The sequence below is a fragment of the Oryx dammah genome, unplaced genomic scaffold, assembly GCF_014754425.2.
Source record: "Oryx dammah isolate SB20612 unplaced genomic scaffold, SCBI_Odam_1.1 HiC_scaffold_19, whole genome shotgun sequence".
Taxonomy (NCBI): Eukaryota; Metazoa; Chordata; class Mammalia; order Artiodactyla; family Bovidae; genus Oryx; species Oryx dammah.
In genome coordinates this window covers 63,750,950-63,769,358 of record NW_024070203.1, presented here as the reverse complement: position 1 = coordinate 63,769,358, position 18,409 = coordinate 63,750,950, and the positions used below count along the sequence as shown (strand labels likewise).

At 35.5% G+C, this 18,409-nt stretch overlaps 1 protein-coding gene across 3 annotated transcripts in view; it reads right to left on the bottom strand.

The window, feature by feature from the left end:
• Positions 1–18,409, bottom strand: part of LOC120878903 (CUB and sushi domain-containing protein 3-like) — a 1,427,768-nt gene that overhangs the window by 351,469 nt on the left and 1,057,890 nt on the right. For all 3 annotated transcript variants that reach the window (XM_040261811.1, XM_040261812.1, XM_040261813.1), the window contains one exon: positions 7,978–8,169. In XM_040261811.1, coding sequence (XP_040117745.1) covers positions 7,978–8,169 — 192 coding nt within the window. The remainder of the gene's footprint in view (positions 1–7,977; positions 8,170–18,409) is intronic.

Sequence of the window (18,409 nt, the reverse complement as noted above, 5' to 3'; positions counted from 1 at the left end):
AAGTTAGATCATATAAATTAAAATATAATAAGCCAATTAGGGAATTTTAAAAGTACACACTCAAAAGCTCAGAGTTTAGGCTTCAAACTTTTTAAGATGTATGGCAAAATAATGTTAATGTAACAAGGGGAAACAGATGGCAAGTTGCTCACTTGTAGCTAGTTGTAGGCTAACTAATTCATCATCTTACTACCTTACCTCTAAGCTTTACTGCAGGTCCCTCAGGCCTTCTAAATTTCATTGTCCTCTTATTCCCCTTTCAATCACTCTAAACTCTTTTGCTTTTAACCTCCTCAAAGTCAAAGTGGCATTATTATTAGATTTTACTTCAGTTAAACCTGGTTCCGTTTTGATTTAAAGTGGTCTCTAATTTTTATAAAATTCACCAAATTAAAAATGTAAACATCATCATACAATATAATTAAAAATAGATCTTTTGGGGAATTCCCTCTCTATCTTAATAATATTTAATATATTGGGAAATCTGGAATGATTTTACATTGATAAGCAAATAATCTAGAAAGAATCCTCTTGCTAGAGAAGAGAGAAATGAAGTAGTTTACTTAGTATATCACTCTACTTCTCTACATCCTAAAAACCACAAGGTGTGATAATATATTTTTGAAAGTTCTCCAAATTACTATACTACCAAAAAATAAAACTAAATCCAAGGTATTTACTTTTTGCTTATATATTTGAATATATTACTACATTTATTTTTCTTGTTCTTTGCAGTGTTATTATATTACTCAAATGCAATGCTGAACTAAACATCTTGAATTTTTGTTTTGTTTTGATTATTAGAACAAAGGTCAGAGACAAAGTTTTAGTACTCGGAAAAGACTGAATAACAATGGAATATCATGGTTAAAATTTGTAGGCTCTATTCATGTAAATAAAATTGCTTTAAAGATTTTAAATGTTATATTTTAGTATAATATTAAGGTTATTTTTATGTGTCAACTTGGCCAAGTTGTAGTACCCAGTTATTTTATCAAACATTAGTCTAGGTGTTGCTATTTATAGACCTGGTTAACATCTATAATCAGCTGACTTTACCCTTAATAATGTGGGTAGCCTTTATCCAATGATTGGGAAGGCCTTAACAATGAAAACTGAGTTTTCTGGAAAAGAAGATTTTCCCTCAAGACTGTATCATTAATTCCTGCCCTAGTTTCCAGCCTTTTGATCTTCCCTATGGAATTCGAACTTGTCAGTCCCCACAACTGCATGAGTTAATTCCTCAATATATTAAATGCATTTCTTGATAGATGATAGCTAAAAAGATCACATATAGATCTACTGATTATTTTTATTTGGTGAACCCTGACTGATATATACACCTATAGAGGACTAAGCAAGTTTATTTTGTATTGTAACATTAATTTAATTTATAATAATAAATTTGTTATTTTAAAATAAATAAAATATATATAGTTAAGAAGTAACCATCACTTACTGTGGTTTTTCTCATTTTATACCAAGACCTTTGTTGGACAACCTAGAATGCTGTAACTGTAATAATTCATTTTTCTTCATTTTTAATGATTTATTCACTATTATTGACATATTTCTGAGGAGAACAAATTTGATACTTCTTTCTGCCAGACTTGTCCTTTTTATACAATCCATGAGGTTCTCATGGCAAGTATACTGGGGTAGTTTGCCATTCACTCCTCCAGCGGATCCCATTTGGTCAGAACTAGCTGCTATGACCCATCCATCTTGAGTAGCCCTACATAGCATGGCTCATAGCTTCATTGGCCTATGCAAGGCCCTTCGCCATGACAAGACAGTGATCCATGAAGGGATTACTATGATGTTGTGGCCAGTTATTCTAGAGCCAGACATTCTAGAGTGCGAAGTTAAGTGGGCATTAGGAAGCACTGCTGTTAATAAATGGGGTTCCAGTAGAGCTATTCAAAACCCTAAAGGATGATACCCTTAAAGTGATGCATTCAATATGTCAGCAATTGTGGAAGACCAAACAGAGGCCACAGGACTGGAAGAGGTCAATCCTCATCCCAGTTCCCAAGAAGGTAGTACTAAAGAATGCATGCTAAAGAATGTGCTAACGGTCGGACAATTGCACTCATCTACCATTCCAGTAAGGTCATGCTTAATATCTTGCTTGCTAGGCTTCAGCATTATGCAAACCAAGAACTTCCAGTTGTCTAAGCTGGGTTTAGACAAAGAAGAGGAACCAGAGATCAAATTGCCAACATTCACTGGATCAGAAAGAAAGCAAGGGAATTCCAGAAAAACATCTATCTTTGTTTCATTGACTACACTAAAGCCTTTGACTGTGTGGATCATAACAAACTGTGGAAAGCTCTTAAAGAGGTGGGGATTCCAGACCATACTACTTGTTTCTAGAGAAACCTGTGTGCAGGTCAAGAAACAATTAGAACCCTGAATGGAACAAACTGTTGGTTCAAGATTGAGAAAGGAGTACAACAGGGCTGTCTGCTGTCCCCCTGTTTGTTTAACCTATATGCTGAACACATCATGAGAAATGCCAAGCTGGATGAGTTACAAGCTGGAGTCAAGATAAGCAGGAAAAAAATCAACAACCTCAGATGCAAGGATGATACCATTCCGATGGTAAGCTCTGGGAGAAGGTGAAGGACAGGGAAGCCTGGCATGCTGCAGTCCATGGGGTAGCAAAGAGTCAGACATGACTAAGCAACTGAATAACAACATTCTAATGGCAAGAAGCTAAGAGGAACTAAAGGACCTCGTGATGAGGGTGAAGGAGGACAGTGAAAGAGCTGGCTGAAAACTAAAGATTAACAAACTAAGATCATGGCATCCAGTCCCATTACTTCATGGCAGATAGAAGGGGAAAAGGTGAAAGTAATGACAGACTTCATCTTCTTGGGCTTTAAAATCACTGCAGATGGTGACTGTAGTCATGAAATCAGAAGATGATTGCTTCTCAGCAGGAAAGCTAGTACAAACCTAGAGAGTGTGTTGAAAAGCAGAGACATTACTCTGTTGACAAAGATCTGTATAGTCAAGGCTATGATCTTCCTATTAATTACGTATGGTTATGAGAGCTGAACTGTAAAGAAGACAGTTCAGTTCAGTTCAGTCGCTCAGTCGTGTCCAACTCTTTGTGACCCCATGAATCGCAGCACGCCAGGCCTCCCTGTCCATCACCAATTCCTGGAGTTCACTCACACTCATGTCCATCGAGTTGGTGATGCCATCCAGCCATCTCATCCTCAGTCGTCCCCTTCTCCTCCTTCCCCCAATCCCTCCTGGCATCAGAGTCTTTTCCAATGAGTCAACTCTTCGCATGAGGTGGCCAAAGTACTGGAGTTTCAGCTTTAGCATCATTCCTTCCAAAGAAATCCCAGGGTTGATCTCCTTCAGAATGGACTGGTTGGATCTCCTTGCAGTCCAAGGGACTCTCAAGAGTCTTCTCCAACACCACAGTTCAAAAGCATTCTTCGGCACTCAGCCTTCTTCACAGTCCAACTCTCACATCCATACATGACCACTGGAAAAACCATAGCCTTGACTAGATGGACCTTAGTTGGCAAAGTAATGTCTCTGCTTTTGAATATGCTATCTAGGTTGGTCATAACTTTTCTTCCAAGGAGTAGCGTCTTTTAATTTCATGGCTGCAGTCACCATCTGCAGTGATTTTGGAGCACCAAAAAATAAAGTCTGACACTGTTTCCACTGTTTCCTCATCTATTTCCATGAAGTGATGGGACCAGATGCCATGATCTTAGTTTTCTGAATGTTGAGCTTTAAGCCAACTCTTTCACTCTCCTCTTTCACTTTCATCAAGAGGCTTTTTAGCTCTTCTTAACTTTCTGCCATAAGGGTGGTGTCATCTGCATATCTGAGGTTATTGATATTTCTCCCGGCAATCTTGATTCCAGCTTGTGTTTCTTCCAGTCCAGCGTTTCTCATGATGTACTGTGCATAGAAGTTAAATAAGCAGGGTGACAATATACAGCCTTGACGTATTCCTTTTCCTATTTGGAACCAGTCTGTTGTTCCATGTCCAGTTCTAACTGTTGCTTCCTGACCTGCATACAGATTTCTCAGGAGGCAGGTTAGGTGGTCTGGTATTCCCATCTTTTTCAGAATTTTCCACAGTTTATTGTGATCCACACAGTCAACCGCTTTGGCATAGTCAATAAAGCAGAAGCAGATGTTTTGCTGGAACTCTCTTGCTTTTTCCATGATCCAGCGGATGTCGGCAATTTGATCTCTGGTTCCTCTGCCTTTTCTAAAACCAGCTTGAACATCAGGGAGTTCACGGTTCATGTATTGCTGAAGGCTGGCTTGGACAATTTTGAGCATTACTTTACTAGCGTGTGAGATGAGTGCAATTGTGCGGTAGTTTGAGCATTCTTTGCCATTGCCTTTCTTTGGGATTGGAATGAAAACTGACCTTTTCCAATCCTGTGGCCACTGCTGAGTTTTCCAAATTTACTGGCATATTGAGTGCAGCACTTTCACAGCATCATCTTTCAGGATTTGAAATAGCTCAACTGGAATTCCATCACCTCCACTAGCTTTGTTTGTAGTGATGCTTTCTAAGGCCCACTTGATTTCACATTCCAAGATGTCTTGCTCTAGATTAGTGATCACATCATCATGATTATCTGGGTCGTGAAGATCTTTTTTGTACAGTTCTTCTGTGTATTCTTGCCACCTCTTTTTAATATCTTCTGCTTCTCTTAGCTCCATACCATTTCTGTCCTTTATCGAGCCCATCTTTGCATGAAATGTTCCCTTGGTATCTCTGATTTTCTTGAAGAGATCTCTAGTCTTTTCCATTCTGTTCTTTTACTCTATTTCTTTGTATTGATTGCTGAAGAAGGCTTTCTTATCTCTTCTTGCTATTCGTTGGAACTCTGCATTCAGATGCTTTTATCTTTCCTTTTCTCCTTTGCTTTTCACCTCTCTTCTTTTCACAGCTATTTGTAAGGCCTCCACAGACAGCCGTTTTGCTTTTTTGCATTTCTTTTCCATGGGGATGGTCTTGATCCTTGTCTCCTGTACAGTGTCATGAATCTCATTGCATAGTTCATCAGGTCCTCTATCTATCAGATCTGGGCCCTTAAATCTATTTCTCACTTCCACTGTATAATCATAAGGGATTTGATTTAGGTCATACCTGAATGGTCTAGTGGTTTTCCCTGTTTTTTTCAATTTGAGTCTGAATTTGGTAATAAGGAGTTCATGATCTGAGCCACAGTCAGCTCCTGGTCTTGTTTTTGTTGACTGTATAGAGCTTCTCCATCTTTGGCTGCATAAAATATAATCAATCTGATTTCGGTGTTGACCATCTGGTGATGTCCATTTGTAGAGTCTTCTCTTGTGTTGTTCGATGAAGGCAGAGCACCAAAGAACTGATGCCTTCAAACTGTGGTGCTGGAGAAGATTCCTGAAAGTCCTTTGGAGAGCAATGAGATCAAACCAGCCAATCTTAAGGGAAATCAACCCTGTATACTCATTGTAAGGACTCACGCTGAAGCTGAAGCTCCAGTATTTTGGTCATCTGATTCGAACAGCTGACTCATGGGAAAAGTCCCTGATGCTGGGAAAGATTGAGTGTAGTAGGTGAAGAGGGCATCAGAGGATGAGATGACTGGCATCACCGATGCAATGAACAGGAACTTGGGCAAAATTCAGGAGATGGCGTGGGACAGAGAGACCTGGCGTGCTGCAGGCCATGGGGTTGCAAAGAGTTGGACATAACTGGGTGACCAAACAAAAACAACAATCTGCCAGATTAATTTTAAGCAACTCCAAGAACTGGAGGTTTGGGAACTGATTTTATATTGAATAAATATAACTCTTTCTCCATATTTCTTTTTTACAAATATTACTTGGCTATTTGATTTCAAATAAACCAGTGTGATATGCTGTAAAATTGGTGTTCAAATTCTGTCAGAAGTCTTATGTTTACAGATAAAATTGAAGGTATCAAGGTTAAATACCTCTGGCTATGGTGCCTAAAAAATATTTTTTGTTTGCTTAATGTATAAGCTACAGAAACATAATTACCTAGAAAAATCCATATAATTAAGAAAAAGCTTCTTATTTGGCCAAGGCAAAAATATAACCATAATAGATATTTAAGGTTAATACGAGTGGATAATTATGATTTTAGGCCAAGTGGTAAAGCTGTTAATTATTGACAGTAAAGAATACCATCTTAAATAGAATTTCATCTTCTCTTGTCATGAAAATCATCAGCATGACACATTATGTGTCCAGCTGTTTTAAGCTTTTATTCCTGATCATCTATCATTTAAAAAAAAAAAAAGGTTACCCTTCTCATAAAGGCTTGAGCAGTGGTATTACTAAATTTTGACTTGGCAGATTCATAAAGTGCATTGATTTGTCACAAAAATAATTAAATCTTCTGATCCTAGATCAAATGTTCTTCTATTTGCATGAAGCTTTCCAAAAAATGAAAATGTCTTCAGCTCAATTCAACATATAAAGAAAATATATATTTTTTAATGTATTAGTTTGTGATTTTAATCCTACAGACTACATAGTAAGTCAGTATTTTTAAGTTTATAGTTTTGTGCTACTGAAAGCCTTAATGATTTTCTGAATATATTTGATATTCACACCAAAGAATATAACTTCAGAGAGAATTAATCAGTGTACAATTTTCTCATAACCAATGCCAGCAGGTTGATTGTTGGTCATATTCCAGACCTAAGCTTTGTCAGTTTAAGTTGATTGTTATTTTAGGTTTATCCTCATAATCTATCTAAAACTCAGATGCATCTGAAAGGAAAGCAGTATAATTGCATTTTGGTTGGATAAAAGAATGTTTGCTTTCTGCTCATCAATGTTTTAACAAACCAATAGAAGTCTCATGTCATCGAAAACACTGCAATTAGTTGCAAGACTCTAATAACTAGAATTTCATTTCTTTCCTATTTGAAGTCTATCAAGTTTTGTGAAAATTCCTGTGTTGACTATATTCATTAACAAACATTAAAATATATCTCAAAATGTTCAGGTCTCCAAATTCATAATATTGTATACATTAAATATGTGGAATTTTTCAATATGAATTATACCTTAATAAATCTTTTTAAAAAATTAAGTCAATTTTATCCATATGAGCCTGACACAAAATGGATTTGTGCCACCACAACCGCCATTAAATAAGAATCGTTAAAGAAACTTGTTTGTTCCCCTATTGAGGACTTTGTGTTTTGTTTAAATGTTTATTTTGTTTTTGTTTTTTTTTTTCCTTTTGTTGTCCCAGTAATCCATCCAGTCTGGTACCTATACTGGGACCAAAAGAAAAAAAGCAGAGGTCTTTATCAACACTTTTCTATCCACCCTCTTTCTCACACATGCTCAGTTATTTGTTAATTGATTTATGGGATGGTAGTAATAAAATTCTTCTCCAGCTATACAAAGGAGAGAAAATAATCATTCTGTAATTTCATGTAGGCAATATATCTTATGACTAACTCTCACATGCCTTTTATTATTGAAATTCATTTAATTAGGTCATGATACATAAAATAAGGAAAACAGATGCACTTTCTTAGTTTTTGAAAAGGTATGTATATAGAGAAACTCTTTGAAGTTATTGAGAATATTTAGTTTTTTTAATCTGCCTTTATACCAGCATAAGCATTAATTTTGTATATTAAAACAAATCTGGTTAATGAGATTCAGTAAATGTGTATGATTAAAAGTTTCAACATATTTTGTAGAGACTTAAATTTTATATCAAGATAGGATAAATATAATGACTTCATATGAACTATTTTTTGCCCAAAAAGAGAAGGTACTCATTGATTATGAAAAGAACCCTCTGACTTACCACAAATTTGTACCATGTAGTCATTAACTTTTTGATTAAGGTATGAGTTGGGTGTGGACAAATAAAATAACTTGAAAAGGTACAGTATATTTTGATAACACTTCCATAGAAATATTGCATGAAAACCAAAAACAGTATCCTACCAATACAGGATGGCAGAGGATAGTCCCATGCCCTTCTCTCCCCTGTCATGCACTTGAGAAGGCTGCTTCCATGGAGAGTGTAGCCTGGATTGCATCCATAAATGATCGTGCTGCCAGCAAAATGCCCTTGGTCGCTGATTTTGTATCCAAATTGTGGGATGCCAGGATCCTCACAATGTGAAAGTTCAAAACCTATGAGAAGAATATAAATTTATTAAAGACAAAATTTACCAGGAGGATTTAAAACAGCACAAATCATCCCTTTTACTGGTTTTAATATGATTACATACTTTTTCCTGTTTTATTACTTAAAATATTTAATTTTGATAGCATACAGCCACCACAAAAATTAAAATTTGTTGTATTATTCAAATTTAGCAATGATACCCCATGGTCTCTATGACTGTATCATAATGTGTTATAGTACTAACATTCTTGCCTGCTTCAAGTGATTTGCAACTAATAGATTCTGACCAATGTAACTATTAGGATCAAATCATGAAAGGTTTAAAATTCATATAAAATATGTGAAACCACAACTGTTCAGGTAACAAATACATCCAATTCAAACCTAACTTTAGATTGCTTTACTTTTATAGTCTTGGAAGAAAATGAAATAGACATATTTAAAATGACTAGCAAGAGTTAATATAACCCAGTAATCAGTCTGAAGAACTCTGAATTTTTATATTCTGCCTTCAGAATACACAACTCTCAAAATTTCTCACAAGAAAAAAAAAGTAGTTCATAAAAATAAATATTTTTGATTTCTAAAGAGTTGGGGCTTTCCACATGACTTTAGCTGGAAGCTTGTGATTGAGAAGATATGTTTATATGAGTAGTGAGAGAATTCCAGAGAGGTTAAGGTACCTCTGGAGGGGATCTGTGTTTACATCTTAAGGAAGAATGAGACCCAGGACTTTACAGAAATCTCTAGATTATAAAAACTGGAGACACAGGAGGTTAATCTGACTGTTGAAACCCTAAATTTACCTTAACAAGGTTAGGATAAAAACAGAATTATTTCCATCCCATCTCCAAAGAGCAAAAGTTTTCCTTCCTCCTTTCAGGAGAGGAGGGAGAACGATAACTCTCTCAAGCACAGCAAGTCCATTTTTCTTATTCCCTGTCCTTGGTCATGTGGTAAGTTTTTCCGTCTGATTTTCATTGTGTTACTACAGAGGTAAGGACTAGGTCAAAGGGATGCTGACATACTTATTACTATTAGTATTATTATATTTACTTCATCAATTCTATCACTTAAATAAAAATTAATCTCTTTAGATCCAGTGTATGTGGTGTGCCTATTCAGAATAAAATTAATAAAGGTGAATATTAAAAATGAAACAGTCATAGTACAATTTGCTCCTAAGATCCTGAAAGAACTAGAATAGGGTTCTTCAGAAGGTAAATCAAATATGACACTAGTTACAAAAATATAAATCTTCTAGCTATAGAATTCTTCTGTACTTAGTGTTTTATAAATTCTATAAATGTAAGTTAAATGATGGGCTTCCCTTGTGACAAAATGGCAAAGAATTTGCCTGCCAGTGCGGGAGACACAGGTTTGATCCTTGAGTCAGGAAGATCTTCTGAAGAAGAAAATGACAACCCACTCCAGTATCCTTGCCTGGTAAATCCCATGGATAGTGGAGCCTGGCAAGGCCACAGTCCATGGGGTCACAAAAGGGTCAGACTTGACTTTAGCCCCCAAACAATAATAACAACAAGATAAATGATATAATGATATAATGTGACAAAGATAATTAACTGCTTGTTATTGTTCAGCCACTAAGTCATGTCCAACTCTCTGCGATCCCATGGTGTGCAGTGTGCCAGTCTTCCTTGTCCATCATTACTTCCCAACTAGATGTTAAATTATATCAGTTTTAACTTCTAAGACTAGAGGACTATGATAAAATTCTAGATAGCTTCATGGATGAGGGAAATCTATGATTCCAAGACAAATAATATTGGAGAAGAGAATAACTTTTGTGCATCTTAAATCATATGATAATCAAAAAGAGATCTGTATGGTTTTTGTGGGCATAGATCCTTGACCAAATTAATCTAAATTTGAACTAGAAAGCAAAAAAGCACGTTTTAGCTCACTGATGTCAAATCATTAATTTGTAGTACTGACTTCCTAGAGTGTCAAAACAAGCATACAATTACCAGAAATGTACAGCTAAAAGTACCAAATTTATACTTTAATTTCTGTATGCTGAGGGCTACCTTAGCTCTTGGAGAACATAAGGAGCCTCCTCTTAGTCTCTTTGAAGGGTTTTTCATCTTTCCTTGCTCTGCCAACCAATAGAACTATTTCACATATCTTCATTAATTTATAGTCATTTGTTTCTTTTTTTCCTAGATTGGACTTATTTCACTTTTTTCTCTTTCCCCCAAAGCCTTCACAGCACAAAATCTGGCACATAACAGATGTGCAATAATGTTCATGAATGAATGCTATTCTCAGGGCAGTTATCTCTAGGTGACATCTGAAAAAATAAGCTAAAGTAATTTTGATGAAATTTATGATAGACTTAAAAAAAACTGCAGGAAATTCCTGTATGGATTAATTTGTGACAACCTCATTTGGGTGGAAATATGTTAAAATAAGGCAAATGCAAACAGCTTCAAACAGAGTTGTACAAGAGGTCAGAGGTTGCTGAGCAAGTCAGTCTTGTGATAACAGAAGTAGAAACAGTAGAAGTAGTAACAAAATTTTTAGGACATATTTTGTGTGATTCTGTATAGTAACGAGTACATTTAAAATATCTCCACTCAAAAGTAACAAGCTTGAATCCCTTCTACTAGACATAATATTCAGTTTATTATTCAAGATTCAGCCACTTTTGAGTTTTACCATGTATCATTTATCAAAATAAAAATGGAAATCAAGCTCTCTTTTCAAGGTTTATTACCAAATTCATCCTCCTTTAATTTGAATGTTCTGTAAATGTGGTTGGCAATTGCTGGTGATGAGGTATAATGGAGACACTCTTTGCAAAATAAGATAATTTATAATACTTTGCATTGTAGATGAAAATGCACATGGACAATAGTATGTAAGCTACAAAGCACAACACAATTTAGTCCAATTTGGTGGAATTATTGTTGCTTATTCATAAATATTCAGAAGTGCCTTATCTTTATGGAAACATTCAGCTGCCAGTCTTTTCACTGAAAAGCTCAAATACATGAAAATGACAATTAAATAAAGATGTGTATGAAAAACCATATACTATAAATATTCACCATTCCTTGTGTAATTTGATACTGTGATGAAATTAAAACTCCTGGAGCAAAAATCAACTGGAGATTCTCATTTATCTAAATCTTTTTGACTTGCTGAATAACTTAAACTGAGTTCTAATTTCCTTCCTGGCATCATAAAGCAGAAGTCTTCTTTAAAGATTCCTAAGATTTGAAAATTATTATTTGATATCTACAAGAGAAGAGAATGATATAACAACTTCATCATCTGGTTCTATTGATAGTTGCTTCAGATTAATAGTAATATTAGTTCAGATTACTTTTCAGATTAATATTCATACTAATTGATTCATATTCACATTAATATTGTTATTCATAAATAATGCTCAGTTCAGTTCAGTCAGTTCAGTTCAGTTGCTCACTCATGTCTGACTCTTTACAACCCCGTGGACTGCAGCATACCAGGCTTCCCTGTCCATCACCAATTCCCGGAGCTTACTTACTCAAACTCATGTCCATCGCATTGGTGATACCATCCAACTATCTCATCCTCTGTCATCCCCTTCTCCTCCCACCTTCAATCTTTCCCAGCATCAGGGTCTTTTCAAATGAGTTGGTACTTTGCATCAGGTGACCAAAGTATTGTAGTTTCAGCTTCAGCATCAGTCCCTCCAATGAATATTCAGGACTGATTTCCTTTAGGATTGACTGGTTTGATCTCTTTGCAGTCCAAGGGACTCTCAAGAGCCTTCTCCTACACCACAGTTCAAAAGTATAAATTCTTCAGTGCTCAGCTTTCTTTATAGTCCAACTCTCACATCTATACACAACTACTGGAAAAACCATAGCTTTGACTAGATGGACTTTTGTTGGTAAAGTAATGTCTCTGCTTTTTAACATGCTGTCTAGGCTGTTCTTAGCTTTTTTTTCAAGGAGCAAGTGTCTTTTAATTTCATGGCTGCCGTCTCGATCTGCAGTGATTTTGGAGCCCCCCAAAATAAAATCTGTCACTGTTTCCATTGTTTCCCCAACTATTTGCCATGAAGTAATGGGACTAGATCTCATGATCTTAGTCTAATGCTAAGTAACTTAAAACTCCGTTTATGTTTGGTTCTAATTCTTTTCTAGTCTTCCTCTACTGAGAACTACCAAATATTCTGAATTAGTATATTATTTTTACATATAATTTACATGTTTTTGTTGTTGTTTAGTCTCCAAGTCATGTCCAACTCTTTGTGACCCCATGGATTGTAGTCTGCCAGGCTCCTCAGTCCATGGGGTTTCCCAAGCAAGCATACTGGAGTGGATTGTCATTGCCTTCATCTCCTGCATTGGCAGGTGGATTCTTAACCACTGAGCCATCAGGAAAGTCCAATTTATATTTTAAAACATCTATATTTCAATGAACAATAAACAGTATAGTTTGTAAGCATTTACACATTTTATAAATTATATAATTAAACAACATTCTTCTGAGGCTTTATTTTTTTGTGTGCAGCATTGTGTTTTTACTGTTACATTTACACACACATACACTTACACGTATAGTTTACTCATTTTAACTACCAGTGATATTCCATTGGATGTATACCCTAAAATTGATTTACTTATTCTCCAGCTGGTGGGTATTTGTATTGTTATATTGCTTACATTATTCACTGTTATAAAAATGCTACACTTCCATGTCCTCACTTGCACATATGCAAGTGTTTCTATGGCTTATGTATCATGCAGGGATTCAAAGATCAATTTGAATCAGTTCTAATGAGGTGGATGAAACTGGAGCCTATTATACAGAGTGAAGTAAGCCAGAAAGAAAACCACCAATACAGTATACTAATGCATATATATGGAATTTAGAAAGATAATAACAATAACCCTATATACGAGACAGCAAAAGAGACACAGATGTATAGAACAGTCTTTTGGACTTTGTGGGTGAAGATGAGGGTGCGATGATTTGAGAAAATAGCATTGAAACATGTATATTATCATATGTGAAACAGATCGCCAGCATTGAAACATGTATATTATCATATGTGAAACAGATCCATGAGACAGGGTGCTCAGGGCTGGTGCATTGGGATAACCCAGAGGGATGGGATGGGGAGGGAGGTGGGAGGGGGGTTCAGGATGGGGAACACATGTACACCCATGGCTGATTCATGTCAATGTATGGCAAAACCAACATCTCTTATGTCTCCTGAATTGACAGGTGGATTCTATGCCACTAGTGACACCTGGGAAGCCCATGAAAAACTAAGTGCTATTATTAAATATACTAGTTTGTATCTTCATACATTTGTATATCATTCTGGGATAGTGGGGTCATACATTTGCACACCATTTATAAATCTGTACATCACACATTTGTATATCAGTCAGGGATACAGTGGGATTCAGCTTTGCCTGAACGTTAAATTTTACCATCAGCCATTTAGTTTATGCATAATTGGTACAGGTGGCTCAGAGGGTAAAGTGTCTGCCTACAATGCGGGAGACCCGGGTTTGATCCCTGGGTCAGGAAGATCCCCTGGAGAAGGAAATGGCAACCCACTCCAGTATTCTTGCCTGGAAAATCCCATGGACAGAGAAGTCTGGTAGGCTACAGTCCATGGGGTCGCAAAGAGTCAGACATGACTGAGCTACTTCACTTTCACTTTCAGACATGTCTACAAATGAATTGTACTAGATATCACCAAATATCTCCTATGTGACTATACCAATTTATACCAAAGTTCATGAATTTCAAGTTCTTCTAATTATTATCAACATTTAGTATCATACTGCTTTTTGATTTTTACCAATTTTAGGAGTGTGCAATAGAAAAGTATTTTGACTTTAATTTTCATTTCTTAATTTCTATCAATCACTTTTTGTCTTTTGATTATTGTACTGGAATATCCTCTACTGTGAAATTTTTTTGCCCATATGTTCTTCTAGACTATTTTTAAATTGATTTGTAGGATTTCTTTCTATGGAGTATATGTTTTTCTGTGCTGTGTTGTGCTTATTTGCTCAGTTGCCTACAAGTTTTTGCAACCCTATGGACTGTAGCTGTCAGGCTTCTATATCCGTGCAGATTCTCCAGGCATGAATACTGAGGTGGGTCACCATGCCCTCCTTCAGGGGATCTTCCCAACCCAGAGATAGAACTCAGGTCTCCCGCATTGCAGGCAGATTCTTCACCATCGAGTCACCTGATTTTTCTACTATATTGTAAATATCTCCTTCTAATTATATATCATTTAAAAATCTTGCTAGCAAAGGTCCATCTAGTCAAAGCTATGGTTTCTCCAGTAGTCATGTAAGGATGTGAGAGTTGGACTTATAAAGAAAGCTGAGCACCGAAGAATTGATGCTTATGAACTGCGGTATTAGAGAAGATTCTTGAGTCCCTTGGACAGCAAAGAGATCCAACCAGTCAATCATAAAGGAATTCAGTCCTGAATATTCATGGAAGGACTGATGCTGAAGCTGAAACTCCAATACTTTGACCACCTGATGAGAAGAACTGACTCATTTGAAAAGACCCTGATGCTGGGAATGAATGAAGGCAGGAAGAAAAGGAGACAACAGAGGATGAGATGGTTGGATGGCATCACTGACTCAATGGACATGAGCTTGAGTAAGCTCCGGGAGTTGGTGATGGAGAGGGAAGCCAGATGTGCTGCAGTCCATGGGGTCGCGCAAAGAGTCAGACATGACTGAGCGACTGAACTGAAAAAATCTTGTTTATGGTATATTTAGCTAAAGAGATTTATAAAAACATAATAATAAGGACTGGGACTTATTTACTGGTCTTCAGTAAAACAAAAGCCATTTGATATTTTGAGTTGCTAAAATTCAGTACAAAAAATTAGAGGGGAAAATACATAGAAATGCAGAGACTGTGAAGGTCAAGGATCTCTGCTGGCTTTCAGGAATACAGCAATTCAGGGAAGATGCCACCACATACAACCACCTGCCAGTGCCACATTCTTGCCTACGTATTTTGGTGAAAAATAATGGCTTCTTTAGCCATCCTGTCTTTCAGCTCTCACCAGATTGCCTTTAGTTGGTGGAATCCAAGCAGAGGTCTTAGCTGGCAAGGGCAGGAGATATGTATTTTCCAGATTTCTAGACTCTACACTTAAAAGAAGTGCTTAGAAGGGAATGGATGCTACTGAGTATTGACAGATTTTTGCTTATCTATTTTCTTTGAGAAATCTTTCTTCACCTTAAAGACATAGCTACTGTAGGTCACATTTTTTCTAACCATTGTAAAGTTTTGACACTCACATATGTCTTCAATCTGCCAGAAGTTAACTTTAAAAAGGAGTATGTTAGTAGGTCATTAGATATTTAAGTTCAAAATTTACAAAACTTTTGGGATGTGAAGGTTATAAAAATGGCTTGTTTGTTATTCTAACGTGAAGAAATTATATCCAATATTGTATATATAAATGATAGGTAATCAAGAAATATTTCTTTAGCATTTTAGTTAGAATACCTTGTTCTATATAATGCAGCCTTAGTAAATACTTCATTTATCACCTTGTTAATTTCCAATATTTAAAGAGTAACAGAAATGCTAAATGTACCTGTTAAGTTTATAGGATATAGATTCAAATAGACTAACTTTGTTGCTTCCTTATAATTCATTTATTTTCTACTTGTATTTGCATTAAATAAATTATGAGTAGAGTTAGCTTTAATAGGATATCTAATTATTTTTCATTGTTAACATTGCCGAAACTTTATTGGTAACTAAAGAGTTTAAATAGGGTAATTTATATTTATAAAGCTAGTATACAAGACATGCCATCACAAGTTGGCTACTGCTCATCTTTAATTTGAATACAGAATTTGAAATGGACATGTTCCATGTAGATTACCAAATTATTTCAAGCAACAAAACTCAAGAGCTAAGAACATATAAATATATCTGAACAATATCCTTGGGATAATGGACATTTCTCAAATGGGAATTTTAGAAAATTAAATGTGCAGAGGTGATAACAAGAAGGCATCTGAGCCCAGAGGTAATATCTAACAGATGGGTATCATAAACATTTGCCAGATCAGCTTTTGAGAAGACAATGCTATAATCAATCAAAAAGGTGTACTTTAGCTTTTCAACGGATGGTTGTTTAAAATACCCAATTCCTTTCTTTGAATGAAAGTGGGATAACTAGAAATGAATACAGCTAGTAGAATCTTCAATGAAGAATATCTTGAAGAAATAAAGTTTAAAGACGTCATGAACAATAGGCCTAAATCATTCTTTGATAGTGAATTTGGCCAATGACAAAATATTCAGATTCTTAAGTATAAAATGACAAATTATTTAGGAGGAATCACATTAAAATTTTAAAAAAATTATTATATTTTTCATGTAGTTCAACAACAAAAAATATAAATTCATGGAATTTTAAATATAAAATATCCAAAACTTATATGGAGATAATATAGTATAGTGATTAAGTTTGGGAATTCTATAGGCAGAGCTCCTCAACTAAATTTCCATATCTGCATTTATGAGGTATGTCACCTTGGGAAAGTAACAACTTTTCTGTGCTTTGTTTTTCCTCCTCTTCTCACTGGGGATAATAGTACTTCCCTCATACTTATATCTGTATCGGCTGCTGCTGCTAAGTCGCTTTAGTTGTGTCCGACTCCGTGCAACCCCATAGATGGCAGCCCAGCCTGTCTAGTTGATAGTAAATAAATGTTAGCTATTATTTTTCACTGATATTTAATGTTTAAATAATGTTAAATATCTCTGTGTGCCTTTTAAATAAAATCTAAGTCCCATACTATAGTCTACCTCACCCCCGTCTAGCTTCAATCTTTACCTCTCATTTTGTATGATTCTTTCTTTTTTTTCTGTTAATATAAAGTCTTTTATTTTTATATTTCATTTTATTGAAAAAATCTACTATATATAATCATTCTATTTAATTACATTGAATAACATAATAGGTTTAAAAGTTTCTGATTTAATATAAAATTTCTAAAAGAAGAATAGTCCACCTTGGTGTTTATAAATTTATTGAAAAAACACATGTTTATAAAAATTTTCTTCACAAAATTTAACAAGGGCACTTAAAACCTAGGAAGATAATGGTTAAGGCATGGAATTTAGAAAAATGACTAATCTAAAAATGTCAAATTAGCCAGTTAACTTTTTCATAAAGTGATTGTTTTTGCATTACTAGTGTTTTACTCTTTTTTAATTTAAATTTATTTATTTTAATTGGAGGCTAATTACTTTACAATATTGTATTGGTTTTGCCATAATCAACATGAATCTACCACGGGTGTACACATGTTCCCAATCCTTTACCCCCTTCCAACCTCCCCTCCCATACCATCCCTCTGGGTCATCCCAGTGCACCAGCCCCAAGCTTTCTTATCCACCTCCAACCAAATAACTCAAGCTGAAGTCTTCTCTTAGGCCTTTGTATTTGCTGATCTATCTGCCTACAATCTGCTACTCTCAGATCTCTTATAATTCAGATATCAAATCAGGTGATACCTCCTGAGACACAGTCCTTGAATAAATTGGATATAGTAGACTTATCTTCCATATTATGTATCCTATCATCCTATTACAAATTATTTCTACATGCAGTTCTTTTATCTTTTGTTAACATTTTTGTTTTCTGTCTTGTCTCACTAAAACATTGGCTCCACGTGAGCAAGAACTTTGTCTTTAGTGTTCTCTTCATCCCCAGAGCATAAACAGTTCCAATGGAGAAAGACAAAATTTAAACCTATGATTCAATGAATAACTTCTATGTTGATAAGTTAATTCCAATAGAGAAATAAAAGAGAAGACAAGATTTATGGATCAAAAAAGGAGTGACATTTCTACAGCTCAGCCTTCTGAGAGAAATACAGTGAAAGACATCATATTAAGGAATGCATTCTTGAATGTGTATTGAGGGGCTGAGGGGATCTGGCTAGAGTAACCTATTAAGTTCTGCTAACTTCTATTATTGAATTATCCAGAGCAGAGTAATGTATTATGGAGGATATATTATTGAGATCCTAATTTCTGATCTGCTCTTCTAACTTTAGAAGAAGGCAATGGTAATTTTCTCTCACTGTACTCCCCTACACTGTCCAGGAAAACACAACTACAGATTTAATTAATTTCTGTTCTATAAAGCACCTGAAAATATGTCTCATCTAGAACTTGGGATGGAATAAGTTTCAGATTTCTCAAGGG